Source organism: Panthera pardus, unplaced genomic scaffold (genome assembly GCF_024362965.1).
Source record: "Panthera pardus isolate Hobbes unplaced genomic scaffold, ASM2436296v1 HiC_scaffold_22, whole genome shotgun sequence".
NCBI classification, from domain to species: Eukaryota; Metazoa; Chordata; class Mammalia; order Carnivora; family Felidae; genus Panthera; species Panthera pardus.
In genome coordinates this window covers 55,997,374-56,023,448 of record NW_026526788.1, presented here as the reverse complement: position 1 = coordinate 56,023,448, position 26,075 = coordinate 55,997,374, and the positions used below count along the sequence as shown (strand labels likewise).

Here is a 26,075-nt window from a genome sequence, read left to right as displayed (position 1 = left end):
CAGCGCGGCGCTGCTCTCCGAGCCCCTGAACCCCCGCCAGGCTCCTCCTGTGCGGGCTGCCACGTGACAAGGCTGTGCTGGCCACATAGCCCCATAGGACGGCGGTCACCGGTACGGAGCGGGGGAGGGGCGGGATGGGTGCGCGGGGAAGCTGGTCCGCGCTGGGGATGTGGGAGGAGGGCTGGCAGGAAAGAAGCAAGAAGACACCCCTGTAGGAAAAGCAACAAGGCCGGGGCCGAAAGGCTCTAAGTTCCCCTCTTCCCCGAGCCTGCCCTTGCTCCAAAGTTTTCCTTCATTCCTAAACATTTCAGACACAAATAGAAACAAACGTCACAAATAGCAAAAAGACACTTTTTTTTTTTTTTTTTTTTTTTTTTAATTGCGGTAGCTTGTGGGTGCCCGGGTCGTATGCAGAAGAATGGCAGGGTTGTCAGCTCTGGGGGCCATTACTGTGATCCTCTGGCTGTACCCAAGGGACAGCCTGGGTGCCAGGGGCAGGTGTTTACTGGGCTGGCACAGGCTGGGGGGTCTCCTGCACACTCTCAGCAGGACCCTCCAACCCGTTCTGCTCTGCCCCTGGCTCTGGGTGCTCCAGAGCCTGCCGGGTGTCAGCCTGCCACAGTTGCACCAGGTCCGTGGGGGTCTTTCCTGCCTGGGGGAACCAAGAGGAGATGCCGTCACTGTTCAGAAGTTTGTACCAGAAGGCGCCTTCATCTGAACCAGGGCTTCCAACTGGACGCACTTGGCCGTGTCTAGAGGTGGCTTTGGTTGTCACCATCAGGGGAGCGGAAACTACTGGCATATGGTGCACAGAGGTCAGGGATGCTGCTTTAAAAGCCTCCAGTACACAGGACAGTCCCCACAACAAGGAATTATCCAGCCCCACTTACCAATAATGTTGTGGTTGAGAAGCCCTCATCTACTTCCTCCCCACATCGTCCTGACTTTCCCATTATCCCCTTAGCCTTTCTTGAGGCAGGGGGACCTTTCCATTCCCCCCTCTTTTGCTATTGCACTGGGCCCCAAAGAAGAGCTTGGGCTAGGGGATATAGGACCCTTGGAGAACTCCAGGCCCGCCAGGCCAACACAATGTGCTAGCAGTGGTTGTGCCAACCAAGTGCTTAGTTAGGTTCCTTCTAGCTCTGTCTCTCCACGATTCTGGCCTCCCTGGGCCTGGACATTAGGACTTCCTTGCATCTTTTGGGAGGGGGCTTTGGGAAGTCCTCTTACTGCCCCTCCTGGCCGTTTCTCTGCACTTGCACTCTAGACAGAGACAAGCATAAGAGCGAGTTGGGAAGGTGGGTGGTCCCCAAATCTCCAGGGGCCCAAAGAGACCTTCCACTGTGAGGGTGCTCCAAGGGCAGGCTGAGTCTTGCTTGGCTCTGTATTTCCTCCAGGTTCTTGGCACAGAGCCTGGGGGAGTTGTGCACACTGATTACTGAATCTGGGAAGGAATGAACTTACCAGGTTCTTGGTCATCATGTCAGCCCCATGCAGAAGCAGCAGTTTGATGATTTTGTAGCGGTTGAGCCTCACAGCATCGTGCAGGGCACTGTCCCCTTCCTAGAGCCAGTGTGATACTCAGTATGGCCCATGGGGGCGTGTGGGAGCCCTCAGGCTGCCTGCACCCCCTTGGGGTGGCTGAGCAGAAGGGAAGCTGGACACTCACTCTGTCTTTGGCATTGATGTCCATGCCCAGGGACAGAAAGTGCTGCACAATCTCCACCTGCCCCGTCCGGACTGCCACATGCAGGGGGGTACTCAGCAGCTGGGTGGGGAGGAAACAGGAACTGCTAGCTGAAGGAGCCTGGACTGTGGTGCCTCCGGGAAGGGAGGCTGTCCTAATTCCAGCCTCGTCCCTTCCCTGAGTCGTAGTGTCAAGGCCTGAGCCCTGGAGGGGCTGGGAATGCTACAGTTTCCACCATCTTATCCAGTGGTTTAACTCCGAAGTATTTCATGCCGCCTTCTCTGGGAAGCCTTCTATGGTTCCTCTCTCATCCAGCTGTGAGCAACTGCTTACTCCTCTGCCCTTCTTTTAATAATTATAATAGATGTGGGGTACCTGGGTGGCTCAGTCAGTAGAGCATGCAACTCCTGATCTTGGGGTTGTAGGTTTGAGCCCAATGTTGAGTACAGAGATTACTTTAAAAAAATCTTAGGGTCACCTGGGTGGCTCAGCGGGTTGAGCATCTGACTCTTGATTTCAGCTCAGGTCATGATCTCGCGGTTTGTGGGATGGAGCCCTGCGTTGGGCTCTGTCCTGATGGTGTGGAGTCTGCTTGGGAATCTCTCTCTCCCTCTCTCTCTCTCTGCCCCTTCCTGGCTCTCTCTCTCAAAATAAATAAACTTAAAAAAAAAGACGCTCCAAATTGTTAAAAAAAATAAATAATTATACTAGATGCCATTTACTGAGGGATGACTATGTATTAGGCATGGCAGAAGCTTACAAAACATCAGCCTTATGCTGAATAAATAATTTACATACACTTTCACGTCTAATTATATAATAATTCTGTAAAACATTTGACAGATAATAACATAGGCTCAGAGGCTGTCTTGAACCTATCTGTCACTTGTTCAAGGATATACACAAAGGAATGAATAAACGGAAAAATGGTGGGTGAACAGATGAGTAAATGAATGGATGGATGGACAGATAAATAAAGGATGATAAAGAATTGCATGGATGAACACATCCTGCATCTTTTGAGTGATCCCAAAGCCCCCTGATAGTGGATTTCTTCTCTTCTCTCCTGCCCTTCTGCTCCCATCCCCAGATGGTGGTCCCCAAGGACCTGCAGTTGATGGCAAGGACCCCTCCCTGGGCTCTGCAGCCACTCTAGAAACCAGACTAGCTCACTACCCTCCTGCCCTACTGGGCTTTTCTGTTCTCTGCTTCTTGCCCTCCCCCTCCAGCTACCCTAATATCTGTGAGCATTATTGCCCCACCTTATCTCTTATGTTGGTGTTTCCTCCTCGGCTTTGCAGGAGTTTTACCACCTCCAAGTGGCCCCCACGGCAGGCCCAATGCATGGCCGTGCAGTCCAGCTAGAAGGGAAAGATGGGGCTTTAGGGAAGAAAGGAGCCTAGGGGAAAGGACCCCAGCCAAGAGGGTGGGAGGAATCGAGGGAAAGAGGGCAGAGAAGGGGCTGGGGCATGCCTATGCCTGGGCTATGGACCAAGCAGAGCAGGAGAACCCTCAGGTCCATGCCAAATTAACGAAGGGTGGCCCCAGGTCATACAATCTGCTAGAGATGAGGCCTGGCCCCTGAGGAAGCATGAGTGTCTTCCAGGTTGGCACAGGTTTACAGGAAGAGGGGGTCTGTTGGTGCTGGGCCTACCTCCTACCTCCCGCCCAATACCAGCTCTATAGCTCACCCGATCCTGGAAGTCCACAGTAGCCCCACTCTCCAGAAGCTTCTCCAGGATCTCCATGTGGCCTTCCAGGGAAGCTCGATGCAATGCTGTCCGGCGGAACTGTCCCCAGAGAGACTGTCAGGGCCTGATCTCTGGCCCCAGGCTAAGACCCAGGAATTAACCCAGTTTGATTCTGACCCCTATGCTCGGTCCCCCTATCTTCCATGCTCTGCCAGCTCTTTTATGTTCTATCTAGACCAGCTGTGGAGCCCTCTAATGCCCTGGGAACTCTGACCTTCTCCATGTGCCCTCTCCCAAGCATGTCACGCTGGGCCTTGGCACAGGCTGTTCCCTCTGCCAGGAATGCCTATTTTGCCCTCACTTCCTGTGAGTGCTTGATGAATTCTTGCTACTCCTTCAAGAGGCAAGGCAACTCAAGTGCCATCATCTTGAAACCTCTGGGCCAGAGCTGTGCCTTGGGTGACCCAGAGAACCTTCCATGGTGAGAGGGTGTTGAAAGGCAAGCCAAGCCTTACTAGACTCTGCTTCTCCTCAGTGCCTAGCCCAGGGCCAGAATGAGCAGGTGCACAAAAATGACTGATCCGAAGAAGGAACGAGTTTCAGCATTTTGCTTTGATCTTTTGAAACACTCAAGCCATGGGGCATATCTTTCCATAGTCTAAAGATCTGGCTATACACCAGTCTCCCTCCACCCTCAACCCTGGTCTTCCCTTTTTTGCACACCCCCCTCCCCCCACCCCAGCGCCTGGTACAGTGCTCAGGGACAGGAGGTGCTTGGATAGACCGAGAGGATTCAGATTCCAGAGTCTAAAGAATGGAAAGGCCATGCAGTCTAAGCCCACAATGATACAGGCTGAAGGGAGTGACCATAAATTTGCTTAATCCTGGGATATGAGTGTGAAAGAGCACCATACCAAGTGTGAAAGAGGCAGTTTTCAGGGAAAACAAAACAAAGTGTGATGGATGATGGAAATGTTTTGAAAATTGTTGTGATGATTGCACGACATGGTGGATGTAATTAATGCCACTGACTTGTGCACTTAAAATGGCTAAAATGGAGGCGCTTGGGTGACTCAGTCAGTTAAGCGTCTGACTTTGGCTCAGGTCATGATCTCACATCTCGTGAGTTCAAGCCCTGTGTCGGGCTCTGTGCTGACAGCTCCGAGTCTGTAGCCTACTTCAGATTCTGTGTCTCCCTCTCTCCCTCTGCCCTTCCCCCGTGCATGCTCTGTCTCTCTCTCTCAAAAATAAACATTAAAAAAAATTAAAATGGCCATTTCATGCTATATGTATTCCACCACAATAAAATAAAAATAATTTTTAAAGGGAAGCATATTATATAATGCAACACAAAAATAATATCATTTCCTAGTATGTGCTTTATAGTTTTTTCCTTCATTCAGTAATGTCTTATTAAGGCATTAATATTCTGTTTGATCCCCATGACATGCTCTGAGGGAAATAGGCCATTTTACAGAGAAGGAAACTTAGGCATGGAGAGGTAATGAACCTAGCAATGGTCTCATAGCTAAGGTCCCGTACAGATGGGATTTGAGCCTCAAATTCTTCGTTTTGTCTTTTTAAATTTAACTCTATTCCTCTTTCTTCCCTAAAGGACCACCTGACATTTGTTTCCTTGGAGGTGGTTCAACTTGAAAAGGGCCTAAAGATTTAGATAAGTTCCCGCACGGGCAAGAGGACATCCCAAATCTTCTAAAGACCCCTTCCTAAAGGACACCCAATGCCTGTTCTCAAACAGGTCCACAAGTGGGAGGGGTGGGGGTGGCAACTCTGAAAGGGAGGCAGGCACAGGCGCAGGTAGGAATATCACCTGATCACAGGTGTCCGGGGAACCCCCATCGGCCAGGAATTTCTCAATGACCTTCATTTTCCCCTCCACTGCCGCTTTCAGGAATGTCTCCTCGTCCACAGGTCCTGTCTGGAAGGCATGAATCTAGTCATGGAGGGCTGCTCTGTAGTGATCAGAGGCCCCCTGCCCACCCCCACCCCGCCCCTGACAACACAGGTGTTTCCCCCGTCCCAGGACCCTTACGATCTCCTCAGGCTCTGGAGGTGGCTCCTGGGGGGCAGTCAGTGCTTCCCGCTTTTTTTGCTTGCGTTTTTTCCGCAGCTCGATGAGGTTCTGGATCCCACCCACATCGATGATCTCCCGCCGAAGGTCTAGTGATGTCTTGCGCACACGCTCTTGACCCTGCATGGAGGGGGGTTCATCAACCCCCATGCTGGGGGCTTGGGGACCCTGAGCTAAGCTGGGGGAGGAGGATAAGGGAGAGCTTCTCAAGGGAGAAAGAATCCAGGACTAGAAGAAGCAGATGAGACAGGGACACAGATGGCTCAGATCAGGGGACAAGGGGAGACTTGAGGGGACTGCGTAAGAGCTACCAGCTTCAAGGCTTCACGTAGGTGAAGGGTAGGATGAGGGAATCTCAGAGGCAATCCTTAGCCCAGGCCTTCCGAGTGGAGTATGAATCCTCAGTTTTCCTTCCATGCAGTTTCATTTGTGTGTGTGTGTGTGTGTGTGTGTGTGTGTGTGTGTGATGATAAAAGTAATACATGATTAATATTAAGAAGAAATACAGAAACATAAGAGGTATGAAGAGAAAACCCTTCTCTCCCAGAGGTAAATTCTAGTATGGCTCGGTTGATGTCCTTCAGACAAGCATCCTATGGGATCATCCTCCACAATAGTGCTTGGGAAACTGTTTTTCTCTTACGAGCACGGAGATCTCTCCAATCCGCACACACAGTCTCCCTGAGCCCCTTAACACCTGCATGGTGCCTGCGGTAGGGCCACTCAATAACTTGGGGCTTCCAAAATAAATTCCCTGGGATCTTGTACACATGCAGATTCTGACTCACCAGGTCTGGGGTGGGGCTAAGATTCTTCATTGCTAACACGCTCCCAGGGGTGCTGAGATGCTGGTTCTCATACCACACTAGGAGCAGCAAAGCCCTAACTGCCTGTCCTGTCCCCTAAGCACAGAGGTTGGGTTCTCCTGACACTTACCTTAACCTTTTGTAAGGCCAGACTCGGAGCCCCGTGGTGCTTCTCATCCTCCAACACCAGCATGTCCATGGGCAGCTTCTGCTGGGCCGTTCCTAGGAGTTTCTGGTGAGCCAAGGAGAGGACATGCTCCAGGACCTGCCCTCAGCAGGCCAGGGAGGCAGGGAGCCTCTCTCCCAACCCACTCCAAGGGCGCCCTACGGACCTCCTCCTGTGTGACCCCAGATCCCTTCCATGCCCCACTCCTGACTGGAGAGCCGCAGGCCAGAGCAGGGCTCCCCATAATTCCCCAACCCAACCCTGACCCCAACCTCAGCTCAAACACCTGTCTACTGATGGTTGTGGGTCCTCAGCAAAACAAGTTTAAGGGTTACTGGAATGAGTTTTCATGAAATTAAATATATTCACTTTTTAAAGCACTGAGATGATGGTGATTTTACTTTGCTGGCATTAAAAATTCACTTTGGGGGTGCCTGGGTGGCTCAGTTGATTGAGAGTCTGACTTTAGCTCAGGTGGTGATCTCATGGTCCTTGAGTTCAAGCCCCACCTGGGGCTCTCTGCTGCCAGCACAGAGCCTGCTTCGGATCCTCTGTACCCGGCTCCGTCTGCCCCTCCCCCACAGACGCTCGCTCTCTCTCTCTTAAAAATAAACATTAAAAAATTAAAATTTTCACATTGATGAAATAATTGTGGTAAGAGTTGATAGTTATTTTTTAAATAGATTCACATACCAATAAAAAATTTTGGCAACTCTCTGTTAGATACCAACTTTTTTTTTTTTTTTTTTTCTCAGATTTTACCACTTCATGATATCCTGGAGCTGGAAACCTGCTGTTCTCAGGGAGTCTGAGGGATGGGAGTTACACCTTCACTTTTCACTAGCTTTCACTTTAAAGGGACTCTTAGCATTAACCTTATTCTCATTGTAATTATAGGGGTGAAACTCCTGCCAAGTCTCCTCACCATTTGTATCTTTGACTTGCCTGGACCACTTCCTCATGGCCTCCTCCTGTTTTCAAGGAAACCACTTTTTGTGAAGTGCTGTACCGCTATCTCTGAAGGCCTGTGTGCCGGGAACATTCGCCCAGGTTGGAGGATGCTGAGTCCAGATGGGGAGGAATGGCCACCCTCACAGAGCTCTCAGCTGCCTTTTGCATTTGCCACTGAGCTCCGGTATTGTACTCCTCAAGAGCGATTTTGGGCGCCGATTTCCCAGGTCTTCACTGGGGAGGTCCTGGTGCCCCCTGGCTTCTCCTTTCCGCGTTGGCTTTACATAGTTTGAGGTGTCCCGGCGCCGGCCTCACTTGAAACACTGCATCTTCTTCCAGGAACGAGGGATGACCTCGGGCTGCGGCTACTACTGGTGGGGTCTGGCCGGGTCCCACCGTCAAGAGGGTGGGCTTGGGTCTGAATCATCTTGGTAACCCTAGCCCCTGTGACAGGGCCTAGCATATAGCAGGTAGTCGGTGAATGTTTGGAGGATAAATGAATGAATAAGCGAATGGATGATGACAGGTGGGCTCAGCAACTCTGTCCACCCCGATGTCCTCAGTGATAACCTGACCTGATATGCTCCCCACAACAGAGCCCTAGCCGCGGCCTCCCGGGCTCTCCTTCCCCTCCCACACCAAGAAAGGGGTGCAGACTGCACAGAGGCTCCCCTCTGAGGACCTTGCTGGGCTGGGGCCTGGCGGGAACAACAACGGACTCCCATGCTCACCCTTGCCTTACCCAGACTCTACAGTCCCTTGCTTCAGATGTCTTTGTGGGCTGACATACAGTAAGTGCTCAATAAATGTTTATTGAATTGGATGCTGGTTGGTGAAATACAACAGAACAAAGTCCTACCTTACTTCATAGATGGTTTTACAGATCAAATGAAAGAAAGCCTGGACAGTGCTCAGCATGGTGCCTGGCACGTAGGAGGCACTTGGTGGGAAGGCGGGCTCTTTGGGTGCCCAGTGTCCTGACAGCCTGCTGCTATATTTGTTGGGTGAATGAATGGACGAAGGCTGCTCCGTGTCCCCTTGCTGAAGGTCTCTGTGTCCAGCGGCAGCCCTCCAGAAATGGCATGACTCACCTGCCTGGCGCCGGGGGAGAAGCGGCATTCCTGGAGATCCAGGGGTGCCCCAGCCAGGAGTTGGCAGCGGGTTTAGCCCAAGCCCTTCCCCCACAAACTTGCCACCCTTGCCCCTCGTCTCATCTCTTCTTCCAGCAGAGTCCTAGTCCTTCCCTCTTCCTCACCCCCCTTTGGTCGCTCCTGTTTTGAACCAAGCCTACCTCCGAACTGGTCTCCTCCCTCCCATTCCTGTTAGGGCCAGTCTTTCCCCTCCAACATGTCCTTCTCAGGCTGTCAGAGCTGCCTTCCTAAAATAGGTCAGATGGTGCCACTTGCCCTCCCTCAGCAACACTTAGTGGCTCCCCACTGCCCAAAGAATAAATATCTTTCCCAGGGCCCCCTCTGGTTTGTGCCCAGCCTTAACCCCTTCCTACTACCAGACTTTCTCAGGACAGTCCCACTGTCACTCACCTGAGCTTCAGTGCCTGTCTTTTCTTAAGCCTGAATTTCCTCCCCTCCTGATCTCTGCTCATGAGCCTTGAAGGCCCCACTCAAATGCCATCCTGCCCCTAAGAGTTCTTGAGCACCCATGGTCAGAACGACTCACCCACCCTTTGTGCTCTTTCACTTCTGACTGAACACCCCTATTTCGCCGTGTCTACACTCTGCCTGTTTCTTTTTTTTTTTTAAGTAGGCTCCCTGCCTAGCGTGGAGCTCAACATGGGGCTTGAACTCACACCCCTGAAATCAAGACTCGAGCTGGGATCAAGTCGGACACCTAAGCAACATGACCCACTCAGGCGCCCTAACTGCCTGTTTCTTAGTGGACTGTGGGCCTGATGGATGTTGGCTAAAATGAATGTGGGCTTGGTAAGGAGGCAGGGGCTGGCCTCACTGATTCTCTTATTCCTCCCAGCACCTGGCACTTGGCAGAGCACTCTTAAGTCGAGAATTAGTTTGAATAGAATGAAGAGGAGACAAGCCTGCACCCTCCTCCCTGCCCCCCCCCCCCCAACTTCTTTATCCCAGAGAAAATGGAATTGCCCAGAGCCACATGCTCCACAGGCCTCCCCAGGTGGGGCTGGTACTCCTGGGAAAACCCGTGCTTCCTTTCCCAGCACCCTTCCTCGCTCTGCTCCCAGTCTCTATTCTGTAGGGACCAAACGCTGGAGTCTCTCCCATCCCAGCCTCCCACCCAGCAGCTGTGGGAGATCTCCGGGCCCCACACTCCCACATTCCCAGACAGCATCTCAGCTGTCCCGCTCTGTGCAGCCCGGACCACCTCCTCGAGGCCTAGGTGTGTGGCAGGGTCTCGGGAACCCCGCATGGCTCGCCCACCCTGCGGTCTCTCAGTTCTTGGGGTTGAAGCCTCAGTCACCCACGGCTAGCAACCTCCTCCACCAGGAGCCCACTGAGGCTGGAGTGGAGCCATTGGGTCGCTGGGGACACCTGCCCTCCTTCCCACTACAGATGTGGTGGCCCTTGACAGTACAGCTGGATCTCCTTAGAACCCCTTGGGTCCCCACACCTGTGCCCGTACCTCATTCTCCTCCTCCTGTGCCAGCCGCTCCTCGATAAGCGCTGTGGCCCTCTTCACCGCCTCAGAGCCCTCCTCAGAGCCCTCCATGGTGCCGTCTATAACCAGCCTCTGCAAGCCACAGGGCCTCAGGGGCTTTATAAGCCAGGGTACCCACCCCCACCCCGCTGGGCGCCTTTGCCATGAGCTCACCGGCCCAATTCTCCACCTGCCTCCCCCACCTGTCACCTTCACCCCGGGCAGCCCCAGGGAGCTGGGGGAGGCAGGGACAGTTTGCCCACCCCCCCCCCCCTTGCCTATTAGAGCCGAAGGGCCCAGCACCCCAAGAGCGGGGCTGCAGGAAGGAGCCTGCCCAGCCTCTGTCCTAAGTGCTTGGGTAGAGCTGAGCCTTAGCCAGGACAGCTGGGAGGCACAAAGAACCCGCTGGCTTGCCCCTAACCTTGATGGCAGTGCCACCTGCTGGATGCCTGGAAACTGCCCAGCCAGTACCAGTGAGGGCAACTGAAAGCCAAAGGTGCGGACCCAATACAGGCCTGTGTCCCCAGCTGTCCCGGGAACAGGCCCTGCTTGCCCTGGGGTGAGGCAAACTCTGTTATGTCTGGGCTGGAGTGTCAAGGCGATGGGCAGGAGTGAGAGCAGATGCCTCCCGCTTCGCCTGCAGCTCAAGCAGGCCTTTGCCTCTTTGGGGCCCCACAGCGCCCCCTAGCGAGACATCTGTACGTGGCTGCATGTCCATTAGCTTCGGACAAACCTTGACCCATCTGTCTGTCTCAGGAGGCCTCTGTAAAACTGAAAAAGTCTTGCTTCAAGAGGGGTTTCAGGAAGCCACCCGAAAAGGGCCAGAGTACAGTGCCAAGCCCAGTTGACGAGGACACCATTTCCTCCCAGTTTCATCAGGCCACCCTGACCGAGGTCCAGCCATGCTCGCTGAAAAGGAAAACTGTCAGTGGAGAAAAAGCAGACCTGAACTTGCTCAGCTCCATACCTAGAACTGTGGGAGTGAGCCCCGGGTCGTCCTGACCCAGGATTAACCTGCCAGTGAGCCACAGACGCCACAGGTTCTGTAACGCTCAAGCGGCCTGCCCTTAGCTAAGCCACCTGATCAAAGGTCCCCCTCCGACTAGACGCACACTTTTCCTGAAGGAAGGACAGGCACTGGCTGCTTTTCCTCTCTGGTTCCCTTGCTGGCAAGCTGACACATGCTCATAACCTAAATTGGTCAGAGATTTTTCTTTTCCATTGCCGAGGGCACAGTGCAGCAGCCCTAGGATTTTCGCACACACCTCAGTCCTGGGGGGCTGGCCGAGGCGCTGGGGCGGGCAGCCAGCACCCTCCCGTGTGTCACGGGAGCAGACCCGAGGATTACTAACGCCACCTTCCTGAGATGCTGCCTCTGCTTCCAAAGCACTTTCACATCCATTATCCCCTTTAATCCTCCCAGCAACTGAAGAAGAGGCGAGGCAGGCGGCATCGTCTCTACTTTAAAGATAAGCAGAGTGGGCTCGGCAGTGAAGTGGTTTTTCCCAAGGACCCGTGTGAACACAGGGCCTGGAACACTAGTGATTCGAGGCTCCTGCAGTCTCTGCTGTGGACAGAGCAGCCGGGGTTCTTACACCCAGCTGCTCCCACACCAGAACTGGCTCCGGGGCTCCACGGAGCTGCCAGACAGCCGGAGTCAAAGCTAGGCAAGAGAGAAGGAAGGAGCAAAAGGCTTTATTGATAAATATGCAGATATGTCTGTACACAGGGACCTGTTATGGGCCATGACCAGGCTGCAGACCCCCCACCGCTTGGGTTACAGCCGGGAGATGGCCCTGTGCAGACCCCTGCCACGACAGCACAGCCTTCCGGCCACCAGCCTGCCCCATCTCTGCCAATTGTGCCGGGGGGCAGGGAGAGGCAGAGGCCGGCCTCGGGCTCCCTGCCCCTGGGGCTCACAAGCCATCCCCTCCCCTCCAGGGGATTGGCACCGGGCCCAGGGCAGAGTCAGGGAGTGGGGGCAGGGGAAGGGGACAGCAGCTGCTTCAGACCCTGAGCAGAAAACCGGAGTGAGCACAGCCGGCAGCACCAGACGACAGATCTGGGCTCCAGGCGCCTCTGGGCTGGCCCTTGTGGCTCGAACCTGCTGCGGGAGAGAGGCAGGGTGGAACACCCCAGTTTGCCCTTCCTCTGACAAGGTTGGCAAAGCCTGTGTGAGGCAGCACTGCTTCCTGGGTGTGGGGCGCTGGTGGCCCACGGTGCCCCTGGGAGGCAGGGTCCCTTCACGGCTTGCCCAGCAGCCATCCGGCGGGAGGCGCCCTTGAGGAAAGTAACAGCACTTGGAGGCAGCAGCAGGGTGGGGGGACCTGGTGCCCAGCCGGGAGGCCTCTCAGCCCCGCGGAGGCCTCCTCGGCCTCTCCTCCCAGGGTCCGTGGGCTCATCAGTCCTGGGGTGGTGGGGGCTGGTTGATGATGACCTGGATGACAAAATCTTTCTGGATCTTGGTTTCCTGGAGTCGCGTGCGGTCTGTGAGCAGCTTCCCCGAGAAGAACCACCGCTGCCAGGACGGCTCGATGCCCTCCTGGGTGTGCAGTTGCCTCTTGAGCTGCCCCACCGTGTCGGGCAGGCTGGCGCTGAGCCTCACGTCCTTGCCTGTGGAGAGGCGCACCTTTAATGGGAACTCGCGGCGCACGCTGGGCGTGGGCTCGGGGGGCTCCAGGCTCTCCTCCTCAGTGTGCTCCAGCAGCAGGTTCACAGGTGGCGACAGGCAGTAGATGGGCAGCTGGTAGCGATTGCCCAGCTCGTCGTAGCATTCACAGAGGGTGCCTGTGGGAAAAGCAGGGCAATCAGAGTCTGCTGGGGAACCCCAAAATTCCTATGTCGAAGCCCTAACCCCCAATGCTACTGTATTTGAGGATGGGAGCCTATCTGGGAGTAATTAAGGCTGAACGAAGTCATACAGTGGCGCACTGATCCAACAGGATTAGTAGCTTTATAAGAGACACTCAGGCATGCTCTCTCCCCACCACGTGAGGACATAGCAAGCAGATGGCCATCTACAAGCCAAGAAGAAGGCCCTCACCAAAACTCACATCAGCTGGCACCTAGATCTTGGGCTTCCTGGCCTCCAGAACGGTGAGACATAAATTTCTGCTGTTTAATAAGCTATCCAACCTGTGGTATTCTGTGGTAGCAGCCCGAGCAAACTAGTACACCTGTCATGGCCACCCCACAGTCCCCGAACCCTCCCCTACAGCCAAGTGTCCCTTGGACATACAGATGGGAGGAGTTCAAGGTACACTCGGGAAGATGTGGGCTGGCCTTCGGGCTCTACCAGGTGCTAGCTTGTTCAATTCTGGCAAACTGCATCACTTTCCATGTTCTCATTCAACAACTCTCCCCTGAGTATGTGCTGGGTGCTGGGGTTACAAGGGGGAATGAAAAAGCACAGGTCTGCTCTTCATGGCTTATACCTTGGTGGGCCCCAGTTTCCTTCCTGGACTATGTATTGCACGTAGTAATATATTTACCGTGCCTTGAGCACCTAATGAGTGTTGGGACTGGACTAAAGGATGTTCCGTGTATCTTTCTGAGTCCTAACAACCATTCTATTAGGTGGGTATCCCCCTTCATAGTTATAAGTTCCTTTAAATTTCTGTGATCCTGAAGTACCTGAGCAACTCTAGCTTGCTCCCATCACACTGCTTTGAGGTTTGTTGGTGACTTTCTACCTCTTCATTACACAAACAGAGACCGTGTCTCATTTTTCCTTGCGTCCCCACTCCTGGCCCATGCTCAGTAAGGGGTGCCTGAATGGACAAGCAAATAGCCACCCCGGCCACCTGGAAGCTCGGAGAAAAACTCCCGATGTGTGGCTGGCCACCGGCTCTCCTCCACCCTGAGCAGCCTGGTGGCCCCCACTCCAGCGGGGATAAAGCCCGGCCCTGCTCGCTCACCATGAGGCAGGGTGATGCTGGCTCCGTCCAGGATGGCCTGAGCCAGCTCATGGTCATTGGCCTCGGCTGCATAGGCGGCGGCCTTGAGGGCGTCCCAGATCTCCTTGCGGCCCTCGAAGGCAGGTGCTGTGTCCCAGAACTCGTCCCGTTTGCTCCGCAGCTGCCCGTCGGTCATGGGGTAGTCACTCTTCCACTTCAGCCGCTCTTTCTTCAGGGGCTCGTTGCGCCCTGGGCAGGACAGAAGGGACAGGCTGAGCACCTCCAAAGCCAGGCTGCGGCCAGCCCTCTCGCCCACCCCTCACCCGTCAGCAATCTCCCAACCCTCCCCAGCAGTGGCTCCTGAGTACCAGGGCCGTTTCCCACCATCAGGGAAGACTCTCGAAACTGCACACGCCCAACCTGGGGATGTAAACTATTTTTGTCAGCAGAACATATAGTGCCTGCTATTGTTGTTTTCAGTAACTGTACCCTTTGATTACAAAGGAGTACATGTTTGGAATATTAAAAAATCTGTAAAGAATGTTGATGTGTGATAATAAAAACTGCTCTCATTTATGGAGCCAGTTTGTGCCAGATCACAGGGCAGGCCCTTTAGTCCCACTGTTCATCTGATCCTCAAAACCCAGCAGAGGGGGAAAAGACCCAGAGAGCCTATCGTCTGCCTGAGGCCACACAAATACCAATTTAACACAAAACTTTCATTTTTTTTTAAATTTATTTTTTTAATTTTTTGGAGAGAGAGAGCACACGTGTGTGTGCACACAAATAGGGAGGGGGAGGGGAGAGGGAGAGAGAGAGAGAATCCCACACAGGCTCCATGGAGCCTTACGTGGGGCTCTATCCCACAACCGTGAGATCAGGACCTGAGCTGAAATTAAGAGTCGGACACTTAACCGACTGAGTCACCCAGGCGGCCAACACAAGGCTTTCTGATTGCCGAGGCCACCCTCTCACTGCCGTCTGTACCCTGCTGCCGCTGGGGAAAAAAATTACTCAAGACTTCCACTATTCAGAAATAACCACTGTGGACACCTAAATGTATTTCCTTTTCCCCATTTTTCTCAACACAGTTGCGTGCATATTATTAAATTTCGTTTTTATATTTGTTGTTACGCAAAGGACCTAACAGTTGTTTATGCCAATATACTTTACATTACACTTAAATACTGTCAACATATACTCCCATGATTAAAAATGATAAACTTCAATGTCTTGTTATTAATGTTCTAGCATACAGTTACAAAAAGCGTATTTTTTTTTTTAAAAACCATAACCAACCAACCAAAAATCCCCCTGCAGCATCTGAAGAAGAAAACAGTTCTGTTAAGTGTCAGTTTTCTTGTTACCTAGCCCCAAGTGACTTCCAAGACAAGTCAAGACTGTGGGCAGAACCATCTCTCAGAGGTTTTGGGAGGCTCAGTCATCTCAAAGCTGAAGGCAGAATAATCCACAGGAAGAAGGTCTCAATCACTCAGCTCCCTTGATAAAACTCAGATCCTACAGGCGAGGCACAGAACCAGAGCTGGGGTCTGCCCCCAGGCCACCCCCTCGGGCTGGGGCAGGAGAGGGCTCCTCAGGGGGAAGACCATGCCATCCACTCCCTACCAATTGTGTGAAAGAACCCCATGCGAGCACTGTATTTATATATATTATCCTGGTTCAGCTTCACAATAGCCTTAGGCGCTAGGTGTTCATAGCTATTTCACAGATGATGGGACAGGCAGAGAGATCAAATGACTTGCCTGAGGTCACACAGTAAGTGACAGAGTGAGGATTCCACCTCAGGTCAGACTGAATCCACAAACGGCCCTCCTGCGGGTTTGCCGGCTACCAGCTACCAGCACAGACAGAAAACTCTGAAAGCCAGACATTTACTTTAAAGTGCTCCTGGGTTAGCAGAAGGAAACGCAAATCCTTTGTGGGAAAACAACTTTAAGCCAGGCCTCAAAGAATTCCCAGGATAAAGGTCCAAGGAAAATAAATGACAAGGTCATAGTTGTTTTTTTTGTGTCATTTTTAAAACTCACAACATACAAGACAACAAGGCAATATTAGCCTTGTTAGCACAAACAGTAGATGGAAGAATCAGACGGACAAAGATTTCAGATATGGGATTTATCAGACACAGACTATGAAATACCAAGTTTAAGAATAAGTGAGTCTTGAGGCGCATGGGTGACTCAGCTGGTTAAGCGTCTGACTCTTGATTTCGGCTCAGGTCATGATCTCACAGTTCCAAGAGATCGAGCCCTGCTTCAGGCTCTGCACTGACTGCAGGGAACCTGCTTGGGATTCTGCCTCTCTCTCTGCCTGCCCCCCCCACCGACCCTGTCCCCCAACTCATGCTCCCCGTCTCTCTCAAAATAAATAAAAAAAAAATAAGTGAGTCTTAAAAATATGAACAGGGAAAAAGAGATTATAAAGAATGACCAAGAGGAAATTAAAAGAACCATACAGGACTTCTAGAACTGAAAAACATAATACTTGAAATTTACATGGTCTAACATTTATTTTCAAATATTAAAAAAATTTTTTTTAAGGTCCACTTATTTTTGAGAGAGAAATAGAGCATGAGTGAGGGAAGGGCAGAGAGAGAGGGAGACACAGAATCCAATGCAGGCTCCAGGCTCCAGGCTCCGAGCTGTCAGCACAGGGCTGGATGCTGGGCTTGAACTCACGGACTGTGAGATCATGACCTGAGCCAAAGTCAGATACTTAACTGACTGAGCCACACACACGCCCCCATGGTCTAATATTTTAAATCAGAATTTCCAGAAGGATACAACAGGAAGAATGGGGATGAAACAATATTCAAAGAGATCATAAAAATGTCCATTTTCCTCTAAACTGGAGGAAATTCCTAACTGGGAATTCCTAACTGGGAGGGGCTCCCCCACCACCACCACCACCACCCCCCCCCCGCCCCAAAGGAACTTGGCAAGCTGATTCTAAAGTTTATATAGAAAAACAAAGCCACCGCTAGAGTAGACTGAGGTGAGAACCTGCACTACCATTACCAACACTAATTATAAAACTATAGTGGGTGCAGGACTGGAACAGGGACAGACAAATGGGCCAACAGGATAGAACAGAGAGCCCAGAAATAGACCCAGGCATATACAGAAACATGATTAAAATGAGAAGGAACATTGCAGATGGGGTGTGTGTGTAAGATGGATGTGAAATAAATCTATATATTGCTTTCTGCTCCTGGTTTCTGATAGTATTTGGTCTTTCACCTGGCTCCTAATATACAGCTCCAAAACCTTTATAATGTCCTGAGTGATAGGAATGTCTGATATAGAGCTCCTAAATCCCTTAGAATTTCCTGCGTAATACAAGTGTCTTTTGTTCTAATGAGGCAGCTCTTGGTAAGCTCCATGAAAAGCTTGGAACTTGAAGCCCTGCTTCCACATTCTCCGGTGAGGGGAGAGGAGCTATAAATTGAGTTAATAATTGGCCACACCTGTGATGAAGCCTCCACAAAACCCCCAAAAGTATGGGGTTTAGAGAGCTTCCAGACTGGTAAACACACCCATGTGCTGGAGGCATGGTAGACCCCAAGTCTGGAACAAAAGTTCCTATGCTCAGGACATTTCCTGACCTCCCCTCATGTATCTCTATCTGTTTATTCAGTTGTATCCTTTAAAATGTCCTTTGTAATAAATCAGCAGTACTAAGTAAACTGTTTTCCTGGGTTCTGTGAGCCGCTCTAGCAAATTCTTGAACACAGGGAGAGGGTCATGGGAACCTCTGATTTGCAGTCAAGTTGGGCATAAGTTGTGGGTAACCTGGGGACCCACTACTTACTGAAGCTGGGGGCAGTCTTGTGGGATTGATCCCTCATCCTGTGAGGTCTGCACCAACTCTGGGTAGTGTCACAATTGAATAGAACAGTAGGACGTGAGTTGGTGTCCACAGAGAACTGGAGAATTTCTTGGTGTGGGAAAAACACCCACAAAACTGGCATCAGAAGTACTCTACGTGAGTAGAGGAGAAACGCAGATGATTTTTCTTTACAATGAACTACTGATAGACGGTGTTAGGACTACAGGTTCTCCATACAGGAAACCATGAGACAGAATCCCTACCTCACACCAGCCACAGACATCAAAACCGGATCAATCAGAGACTTAAGTGTGAAAGAGAAAGGAGGCACTGGAGAGACAGGTTACAGTTTTGTCCAAACATTATTTGTGGAAGTTTGGCCCAGAATTGTTTTAACCTGGATCAAAGAAATAGCTCTGCTTCATGATTTCTGACCCCTTCTCTCTCTAGTCCTTTAGCAAGAACTTTGATCAACCAGGATTCACAGTCATGCAGTGACACCCTGGGGTGTGGGACCTCTGGAGTGTGGGACTTCTGACCCTCTACTTGGTGACATGATTGTCTTTTAAACTTCTTGAGCCAATTTTTACAATTTTCCTATCTCCTTCCTCTTTGTCAGATGTCACTCCTTACTGGTCTCCATCTACCTGTGGCTCCTATGGGTCCAGGTGAGGTCCAGCTAATGAGCTCCTAATCTGCCAAGGGTTGAGAAAGCTTTTCAGTACTTTCAAAATCGAGAGCATCTGGTTCTAAGAAAGAGGCTTCCTAAAGAAGAAAGTGACTAGGCTCCAGGACATCTGTTGTTCCTGCTCAGATGCCCTTCTCCCCCTCCCCGCCCCCCCCATCAAATGGTCAGGTTTTGGCTCTTTTCCGGACAACTGAGTTTGCTGGACTGGTGATACCAGGACACCTGAAGTATTACCGTATACACATGCCTCTCACTGTCTCCTTAAAATAAAAATATCCCCATGCATCCCCTTTTAAAGTCGTCACCTGAGGGATGCTTTGCTCACATACCTGGCTTTCAGAGTCCCCTCCCCTGCACACAGGCAGCAGAATGCTTTCCAACTATCACAGACCCACCCGCAGATGGACACGACGCAAGTGCGCATCTGCAACTGTTAATAGCACCTGCAGTCATCTGGGCTGCAACGATTTAAAAATTCCTCACCTTGTACGTTGGTTCTTTCAGGCTGAAAACACTAGAAAATATGAGAATGGGGTAGGGGGTGATGGTGGGAACAGGGAGCGTTGATGTAAGGAAAGGACAGCAGGAGCCAATAGTTGCCTTTGCATCTGTCATGGCACTTTGGAGCCAGTAGGGGGCAGCCACGGCACCTCTGGGCCAGGTGCTGGCTCCCTTCAACAGTGAGTCAAATACAGCATAAAAATACCCAGCAAAATTCTCCAGGCCCAAGGCAAGCATGGGTAAGAGACATGCCAAAATGTCTGGATCCCTACAATCTGATGCTTATAAATTTAGGCAAAGATACAGACAAAAACCTAAAAGGAAGCTTTTAACCCAAACATAAAAGCAAATTGATGATGAATATTTTTAATTTCAGTTACTTAAAAAAACACACGATGTTTTATAGTTAGTTGAGTCAAAAACATTGGGCAGTAGACAGGGTGTGAACACTCTCATATGCTACACAAATTGGTATAAACTTTCTGGAGGGCATTTGGTATGGTACCAAAAAACTCAAAAATGTGCATCCTTTTGGCTCAGATATTTGGTTTCTAAGAATGTATGCTAAGAAAATAATTACAAGTGTGTGGCGAAGGTTTATCCACGGAGCCGTTTCACTCGACACAGTTTTAAACAGGGAAAGTTCAAAGCAAGCTCAATGCATGCCAGCAGGAGAAAGACTAAAGAAAACCTGCGCATTCTGTAAGCAGCCACTCTGTGATGCTGAGTAATGTGGAGAAGTGTCCACAAAACAGCAAAAAAAGTTTACAGAACAGCAAGTGCTCTATGCTCCAGCTTTTGCTTCTAAAAAACAGTATGAGAAATTATGTATATTAAAAAGAATGGAAGGATTTACACCAAAATGTTAACAGTAGTTCTAGCTGATTGGCATAGTGAAAAAGAATTTTTTTTTGCTTCTATCTTCCAAGTTTTCCACAACAGGCATTTATGAGTTTGGTAATAATACAGTGGAAGGTGTTAACAAAGAAAAAGGGTATGTAAAGTTCCAGGGAGCAGCCACAGAAAAGTAGGAAGAGTCTGGGAAGTTGAGTGAGGGGTTTTGGCGGTGGGGGGGTGGGGGTGGGGGGGGTGGGGGGGGGTGAGAAGCTGGAAAGCCCAAGGGCCACAGCCTCTAGGATTTCTGTTATTGGTGACTCTGGGCAATTCTGTCTAGGGGCCGGGCGGGAGCTGCTGGTTTCCGCAATGGGACCATCTGGTGGCTTGTACTTCTGTCTCTACCTGTCCTAAATAAGCTCCAGATCAAAGACGGAGTCAAAGAAACGGTCCTTATCCTTAATGAAGTGGGCAGAAGGGAGATTTAAGAAACAACAAAAGACCATTCTGTAGTATAGGTGCACACCTGCACGGGGAGGTCCAAACGCCTGTGAAAGCTGTGGGTTTCTGTGATTACCGTGCACAGGAACAGCAGAAGGTATCTGTGACTGAGCAGAGAGCGTGGGTTGCTGCGTACAGAGGCAAAGCTGGAATCTCAAAGGACTGTCCAACGTACCACCTGTGTTAGGATCTTCTCAGGTGCTGGTTAGAAAGGCAGACTCCAGGGCCCAACCTCAGACCCACTGAATCACAATCAGAGCGGTTGGGAATCAAGCACCTACTTGATTCCACTTGTAAACACAGCAAAACAGGAGTGGGAATGGCACCATCACATAAGTTAGTTCAGCGGATCACCCCCGAAGCTGCTGCTGAGGGCCGGTTTGGAGCAAAGAGGGAGGAGAGCAGCAGGGCACAATGTCTGGGTCGGAGGAGGATAATGACGGTGGACGCTGTGGTCTGGCCTGGATAATGAATGGTGTCTGGCGATACCACCCCCAAGAGAGGGCACTGAAAAGAGTGGGAGAGAACACTAAAGGTCCTTTCCAGTTTGCCTGGAGCTGCTGTGTCTCTGAGCTCATGAGCGTTTGTGCACGCCCACCACCTGCTTCGCCCTGCTTAATTCAGAAGGACGACGCCAAAGAGGGGATTCTCGAGAACCTACAGAAGGAGGACAGGCCCCGGCTGCTTCCCTCTGAACACCCCAGGGCCTCACAGCATGCCTGGCCTGGTGCAGGGTCTCAGCAAGTGTCTGCCGAGTTGAAAATGGGAGCTGATGAACACCCAGTGAACAGGGCGGGGAGCCTGACGGAGGAATCACGGCTGAGAGCAGCTGTGGGCAGGCAGGGGAAGCAGGGGAAAGGTGTGCTTTCAGGAGAAGCCAGGCCCTTTGCTTCTTGATATCATACCTCAAGAGGTCCTTATTGTGGCCTTGGGGATTGGTACAACAGAGCCACTGGGATGTGACACCAAGTCTGAGGCCAGCCAAGGGAACCAGAGATTTCCCAGGACAGTCAGTCCGCCCAAGCCAGGAGACGGCCCTATTTATACCTTCGACAATCCCCAAGCTCTATTTCCACACTCGGTTACCAAGCTCCATCCCCAGGCCCCGAACTCCAGGGATGAGGCCAACAGTGTCCTCCCCAGGAGTACTGATTATGTGACAAGTCTGGGCTTGCTCTGGCTGGTGTGAGAGATGAGGCTCCAGGCAGAAGGAGAAGGCAGGGACAAGGATCTCCCTGTCCCAACATCTTGGGCTGCAAGGGCCCTTTGGCCAGGATGCAGACTTGAATCTCTCCTTTTCCCCTTCCATCCTGGTAGTCACAGCTGGGAAGCTGGGGACTGGTAAGATGGGGCTCAAGTATGGTACCTGGCGGAGGGGTTAATAGGTCAGAAAGAACAGCAGGCCCCAGAAGAAGGATCAGTCCAGCCAGGGAAGGGTGCAGACAGGGGAAGGGGAGCCCAGGTAATCCCCTCAGGAAGCGCGGTATTTATAGTTAGACTTAGCCCAGGATGACCCTCAGAGCTGGGGTAACCTTCAAAGGGAAAGTGCTGCCAGCAGCTCTGCTAGCTGGGGCCTCCTCAGCACGGGCCCTTCTTCCCCATTCATTCCCCCTGGGCCCAGCTCCAGGGTTCAGGGAGGGAAAGGGGTGGAACCAGTTGCTAAGCGACAAGCCAGGCTTCCTAAACTGTATCACCACCCGGGCCCTGCAGGTCCCAGGTGGTCCTGGGCAGGGCTGAAGGAACCAAGGCTCCTCTGGGAGCCCTGTACCAGGCTCAGTGGCAATGCTCGCAGCCCAGGGCAATTGCAGTTCTCTGTGATGAGGCTGGTTGTCCCCCCTGGGGCTGGGCTCATCTCCAGTTCATCTTTGGGGTCACAGGGCAGGCCCAGGGTCTGGCATGCAGCAGGTCTCAGTAACTGTTTACTCAGTGAGTGAGTGAATGAAGTGAGCAGGCACTTTAGGAAAAGTGGGGAGAGCTGGAGAGGGGAGGGGCAAGATCAAAGTTGGGCGAGCAGATGGAGCTGTCTGGAAGGAATCCCTGTAAGCAAGAGAGTTAGTTAGGAAGAAAGGGGGCGGTAGAGGAGGGAGTCCAGAAGGGAACAAACCAGTTCCTGAGGTATACAGGGAGGAAACCCACTGGAGGAAGAAGGGCTGGATGTCAGAAACCATGCCCAGTGAGGGCCTGGAACCTTCTTGGCAACTGGAGAGAGTGCAGCCAAGAAAAATAAACCTGCTCAGAGGCCCCCTGCTTGGGCAGTGGGTGTGGACAAGGGGGCACACATAACTGCAGAGACAGTACGCGCTTTCACTGCACTCGCGCACAACGGACACATTTACTGGGGTGAGTTTAGGGGGAGCAGGGCCTTCATCTACTCTCTGCCTTATCCTTCCAGCCCAGGGCTCCCTGGCCCCCCGGCCAGGAGGCTGTAAGTGGCCAGACAGGACAAAAGGTGGCATTCCTGGGCCAGGCACTGACTGAACTCTTCCCCTGCCCGGAGCTGACTTCCCCCAGCCATCCCTCTGTCCCATTCCCTGGTGGAAAACTGGGCTGTCTGATCTCAACTACAAACAGAACACCCAAATCCTCAGGGACGATTCTGGGATCTAACCTGACATACAACCAACAGCTCCTTTTCTGAGGCTACCAAATACTGTACTTCCTGAGTTAAAACATTGAGCATTTGGGAAATCACTGCACTTCTCCTTGTCTCAGGTTCATATAAATTTAAAATAACAACCACCAAAACAACAATGACAACAACAACAAAACACCCCAGCCAGTTCCTTTCTTGTAGTGAATATATTCCTATCCTTTAAAAAAAAAAAAAATGTTTATTTATTTATTTTTGAGAGAGAGAAAGAACATAAGCAGAGGAGGAACAGAGAGAGAGGGAGAGACACAGAATCTGAAGCAGGCTCTAGGCTCTGAGCTGTCAGCACAGAGTCCGATGTAGGGCTGGAACTCATGAACTGTGAGACCAGGACCTGAGCTGAAGCTGGACACTTAACCGACTGAGCCACCCCAGTGCCCCAGTATCTTCCTTCCTATCTTCATCACATACTGATGTTTGTTCCAGGTGCACCAAAGTCCTGGCCGGAGTGTGAAAGTGGTACCAGCTCTAGAAGGAACCTTGATTACATGTTTTCTGGCAACTTAGATTATAGGTAATTATGAGTTAAGAGACACTAGCAAACCTTCTCTCTCCAATGTGGCTACCTACTTACATATGGCTTCAGACATGGAAGGGGGGGGGGGTGTTGCTTCGGCTACTGACCACCCGTGTAAGCACGGGCAGACAACTTCACCGTTCTAACCTCGGTGTTCCCATCTGTAAAGCGGACGTAACCTCCATCTCATGGGACTGCTGTAAGGATCATAGAGACCACTCTACCCAATGCTTAAAAGGCAGTACTATTGTAATTAGCAATCACGCCAAGTCAATAGTGCTTATTATCACTATGCAATTAAGAGAATGAAAGGTTCCTATCCTTTTTTCCCCCAAAAAGTTGCTGTGATTTTGAAAACTTTGAAAACTCCTGCTGTAGTGAACTCTTAGTCTCCAGATCACAGTGCAGGAGGATGTAGGGGTTAAATGAAGTTAAGTTTGACAGGGACAAAGAGCGGGCTTGATGTATGCCTGCTTCCCTGTGCGGCTGCACAGCAGAGGGTCAGCACTTTTCCTGGGGCAGAAGAGGGAGGATGGCGGCTAATAAATAAAACAGGAACTCCCCAGAGGTTGCTAGAAAGGTCTCTGGTATCTGGCCAGCTCCCCTTGCTACCTCAGGACTCCAGGGAAGAGAGACAGGTCATCTCTGCCACTGTGCTTTCTACAGCCCCGCTGTCAAGGAGGGTCCCTATGGGCTTGGGGGCCTGGTGGCCAGGTGCATGGAGGCCGAAAGGCACAGCCTCAAGGGCTTTACTCGGACATGCGCCACTCCCCCAGGCAGGTGCCCCAGAGCATGGCAGAATCCTGAAGCCAGAAGTGACCTTAAAGTCTGTTAGCCTAACCCCTTCATTTTATAGACAAGGAAACCGAGGCTCTGAGAGGTGATGTGAACTGTCCCAAATCCACAGCTTTTGCCCGTGTGTGTGTGTGTGTGTGTGTGTGTGTGTGTGTGAAGTGGGGATGGGAGGTAAATTCTTCCTATCAAACCGCTCTGCTGCCAGTGGAAGCTGAATTATAGCTAGCTTACTAAAATGTCAGGAGTGTGAGAGGTGACAGATGCACCAATGGGAAAGCAGCAAGCAGAACGCGCATCAGAGTGAGCATCAGCGTGGAGGAGTTTCGAGTCTGCCTGACCCTCCTGTTCTCACTAGAGATGAATGGAATCTGAGAGCTGGGCCCTCCCAGCACACTGCGGCCTCACTATGCGCCCAGGCCTCTGTGAGCCTGACAGAAACAGACTCTAATTCCGCGTGGCTGGTTTGGGGCCTGGTGATGGAGACGGAGTTCCTACCCCACACAACGCTCCTGCCGGAGGCACTTCTGGAGATGAGGCAGTGACTGCACCAAGAGGAAGCCTATCACGTTGGATGGGCCAAGAGGTGAGAAAGTCAACAGTCTCACCGTCACCCTTCACTGAGCACCTGCTATGCAGCAGGCAGCACAACAGAGAAACACTGGGGCTGAAGGTCCATAGTCTGGAGTCAGAGGGACCTGGGTTTGAACATCGACGCCATCGTAAATTAGCTACGTGACTTTGAGTAAATGACTTCAGCTTTCTAGTCTTCTAGGAAGTAGAAGGTAGTAACAGCCCACTTCTTAGGGAGGTTGGGAGGAGGAAAGATATATACATATATATTAAATTAAAAAAAATTAACTAATACAGTCAAGAAAATTATATATAATAAATCAACTAACCTAACACTTCCGGGGTGGTCTCCCTAACACCTAGCCAGGCCAGGCTCTTGCTTCCTCAACTGAAGGCAAACACACACCCGCACCATACTTGCTACAGATTAGGCTCTTATTGCGGCCACTGAAATTGTTTTTGCCATTGTTATTATTAACATTATTATTTTGACCTAACATCCATTGGCTCCGTTCTCTGGAACAACACAGAACAAGTCACAACCTCTCTGACGGGGTTGACATTTTCCTCCTCTCCAGACGGAAGCCCACTTTTTCCTCCTCTACGGTTTCTCCGGGTTCTTTGCCATCCTGTTCACCCTCCCCTGCACTAAGCTAACTCACCGACCGGCCCAGGTGAGGGCTGCCCAGTACCTCGGCGCTCTGGGCTCTTACCTTCCTCGATCTGAGCACTGACCCCTCTGCCTCCACAACGAACACAACAAGTCTGTCCAGAACTGCTGAAGCTGGAGCTAGAAAAGACCCCATAATCCCCAACCCCACCCCACCGGCTGTGGCTCTACATTCTCTCAATCCCAGGGCTCGCTCACAGCCTGGCTCCTCCTGGGAGCCAGCCCCAAGTTACCGTCTGTCTTTTAGGTCTGTGTCTTGAGTGGGGTGAACCTGGAGTCAGCAGACCTGGGTCCTTTTCTACTGTGATCCATGCTGTGTGACCCAGGGCAAGGCACTTAACCTCTCCAGGGACATCTGCCAAACGCGAATGCCTCTCTCCTTTGCGCCTTACAGAGACACTGAAATGCTCCAGAGTTTCTGTGCGAAGTGATGTGGTCGAGAGCGACATGCACACAACAGATGCCTGACATCCCTGAGATCTGGAACCCCGTCTTTTTAAGGCTCATTCACTTCTTCATGTGGCTCAGCTCAAGACGCACAACCTTCTGTTTGTGGACCAACAGAGAACTCGTTTGAGCACGTTCG

General features: G+C 51.6%; 2 protein-coding genes and 1 long non-coding RNA gene across 4 annotated transcripts in view; 1 reads left to right on the top strand and 2 right to left on the bottom strand.

Annotated features, from left to right (window-relative positions):
• LOC109272723 (uncharacterized) lies at window positions 1-8,216 on the top strand. Its single transcript, XR_002082575.2, has 2 exons — window positions 1-111; window positions 7,340-8,216. It is a non-coding gene; the product is annotated as an uncharacterized LOC109272723 (long non-coding RNA).
• On the bottom strand, window positions 374-10,120 carry ANKRD2 (ankyrin repeat domain 2). Its single transcript, XM_019459006.2, has 9 exons — window positions 10,004-10,120; window positions 6,407-6,508; window positions 5,432-5,590; window positions 5,210-5,317; window positions 3,379-3,477; window positions 2,950-3,048; window positions 1,670-1,768; window positions 1,465-1,563; window positions 374-652 (listed from the first exon to the last, which is right to left on the bottom strand). Exons 1-9 carry the CDS (start codon window positions 10,088-10,090, stop codon window positions 503-505), a joined length of 1,002 nt encoding a protein of 333 aa, XP_019314551.2. The 5' UTR covers window positions 10,091-10,120; the 3' UTR covers window positions 374-502.
• Window positions 10,121-11,697: 1,577 nt separating this feature from the next.
• UBTD1 (ubiquitin domain containing 1) overlaps window positions 11,698-26,075 on the bottom strand; it is a 53,100-nt gene continuing 38,722 nt past the window's right edge. For both annotated transcript variants that reach the window (XM_019459020.2, XM_019459021.2), the window contains exons 2-3: window positions 13,936-14,163; window positions 11,698-12,805 (exon numbers count right to left, since the gene is read on the bottom strand). In XM_019459020.2, coding sequence (XP_019314565.1) covers window positions 12,420-12,805; window positions 13,936-14,163 — 614 coding nt within the window. In that variant the 3' untranslated portion in view covers window positions 11,698-12,419. The remainder of the gene's footprint in view (window positions 12,806-13,935; window positions 14,164-26,075) is intronic.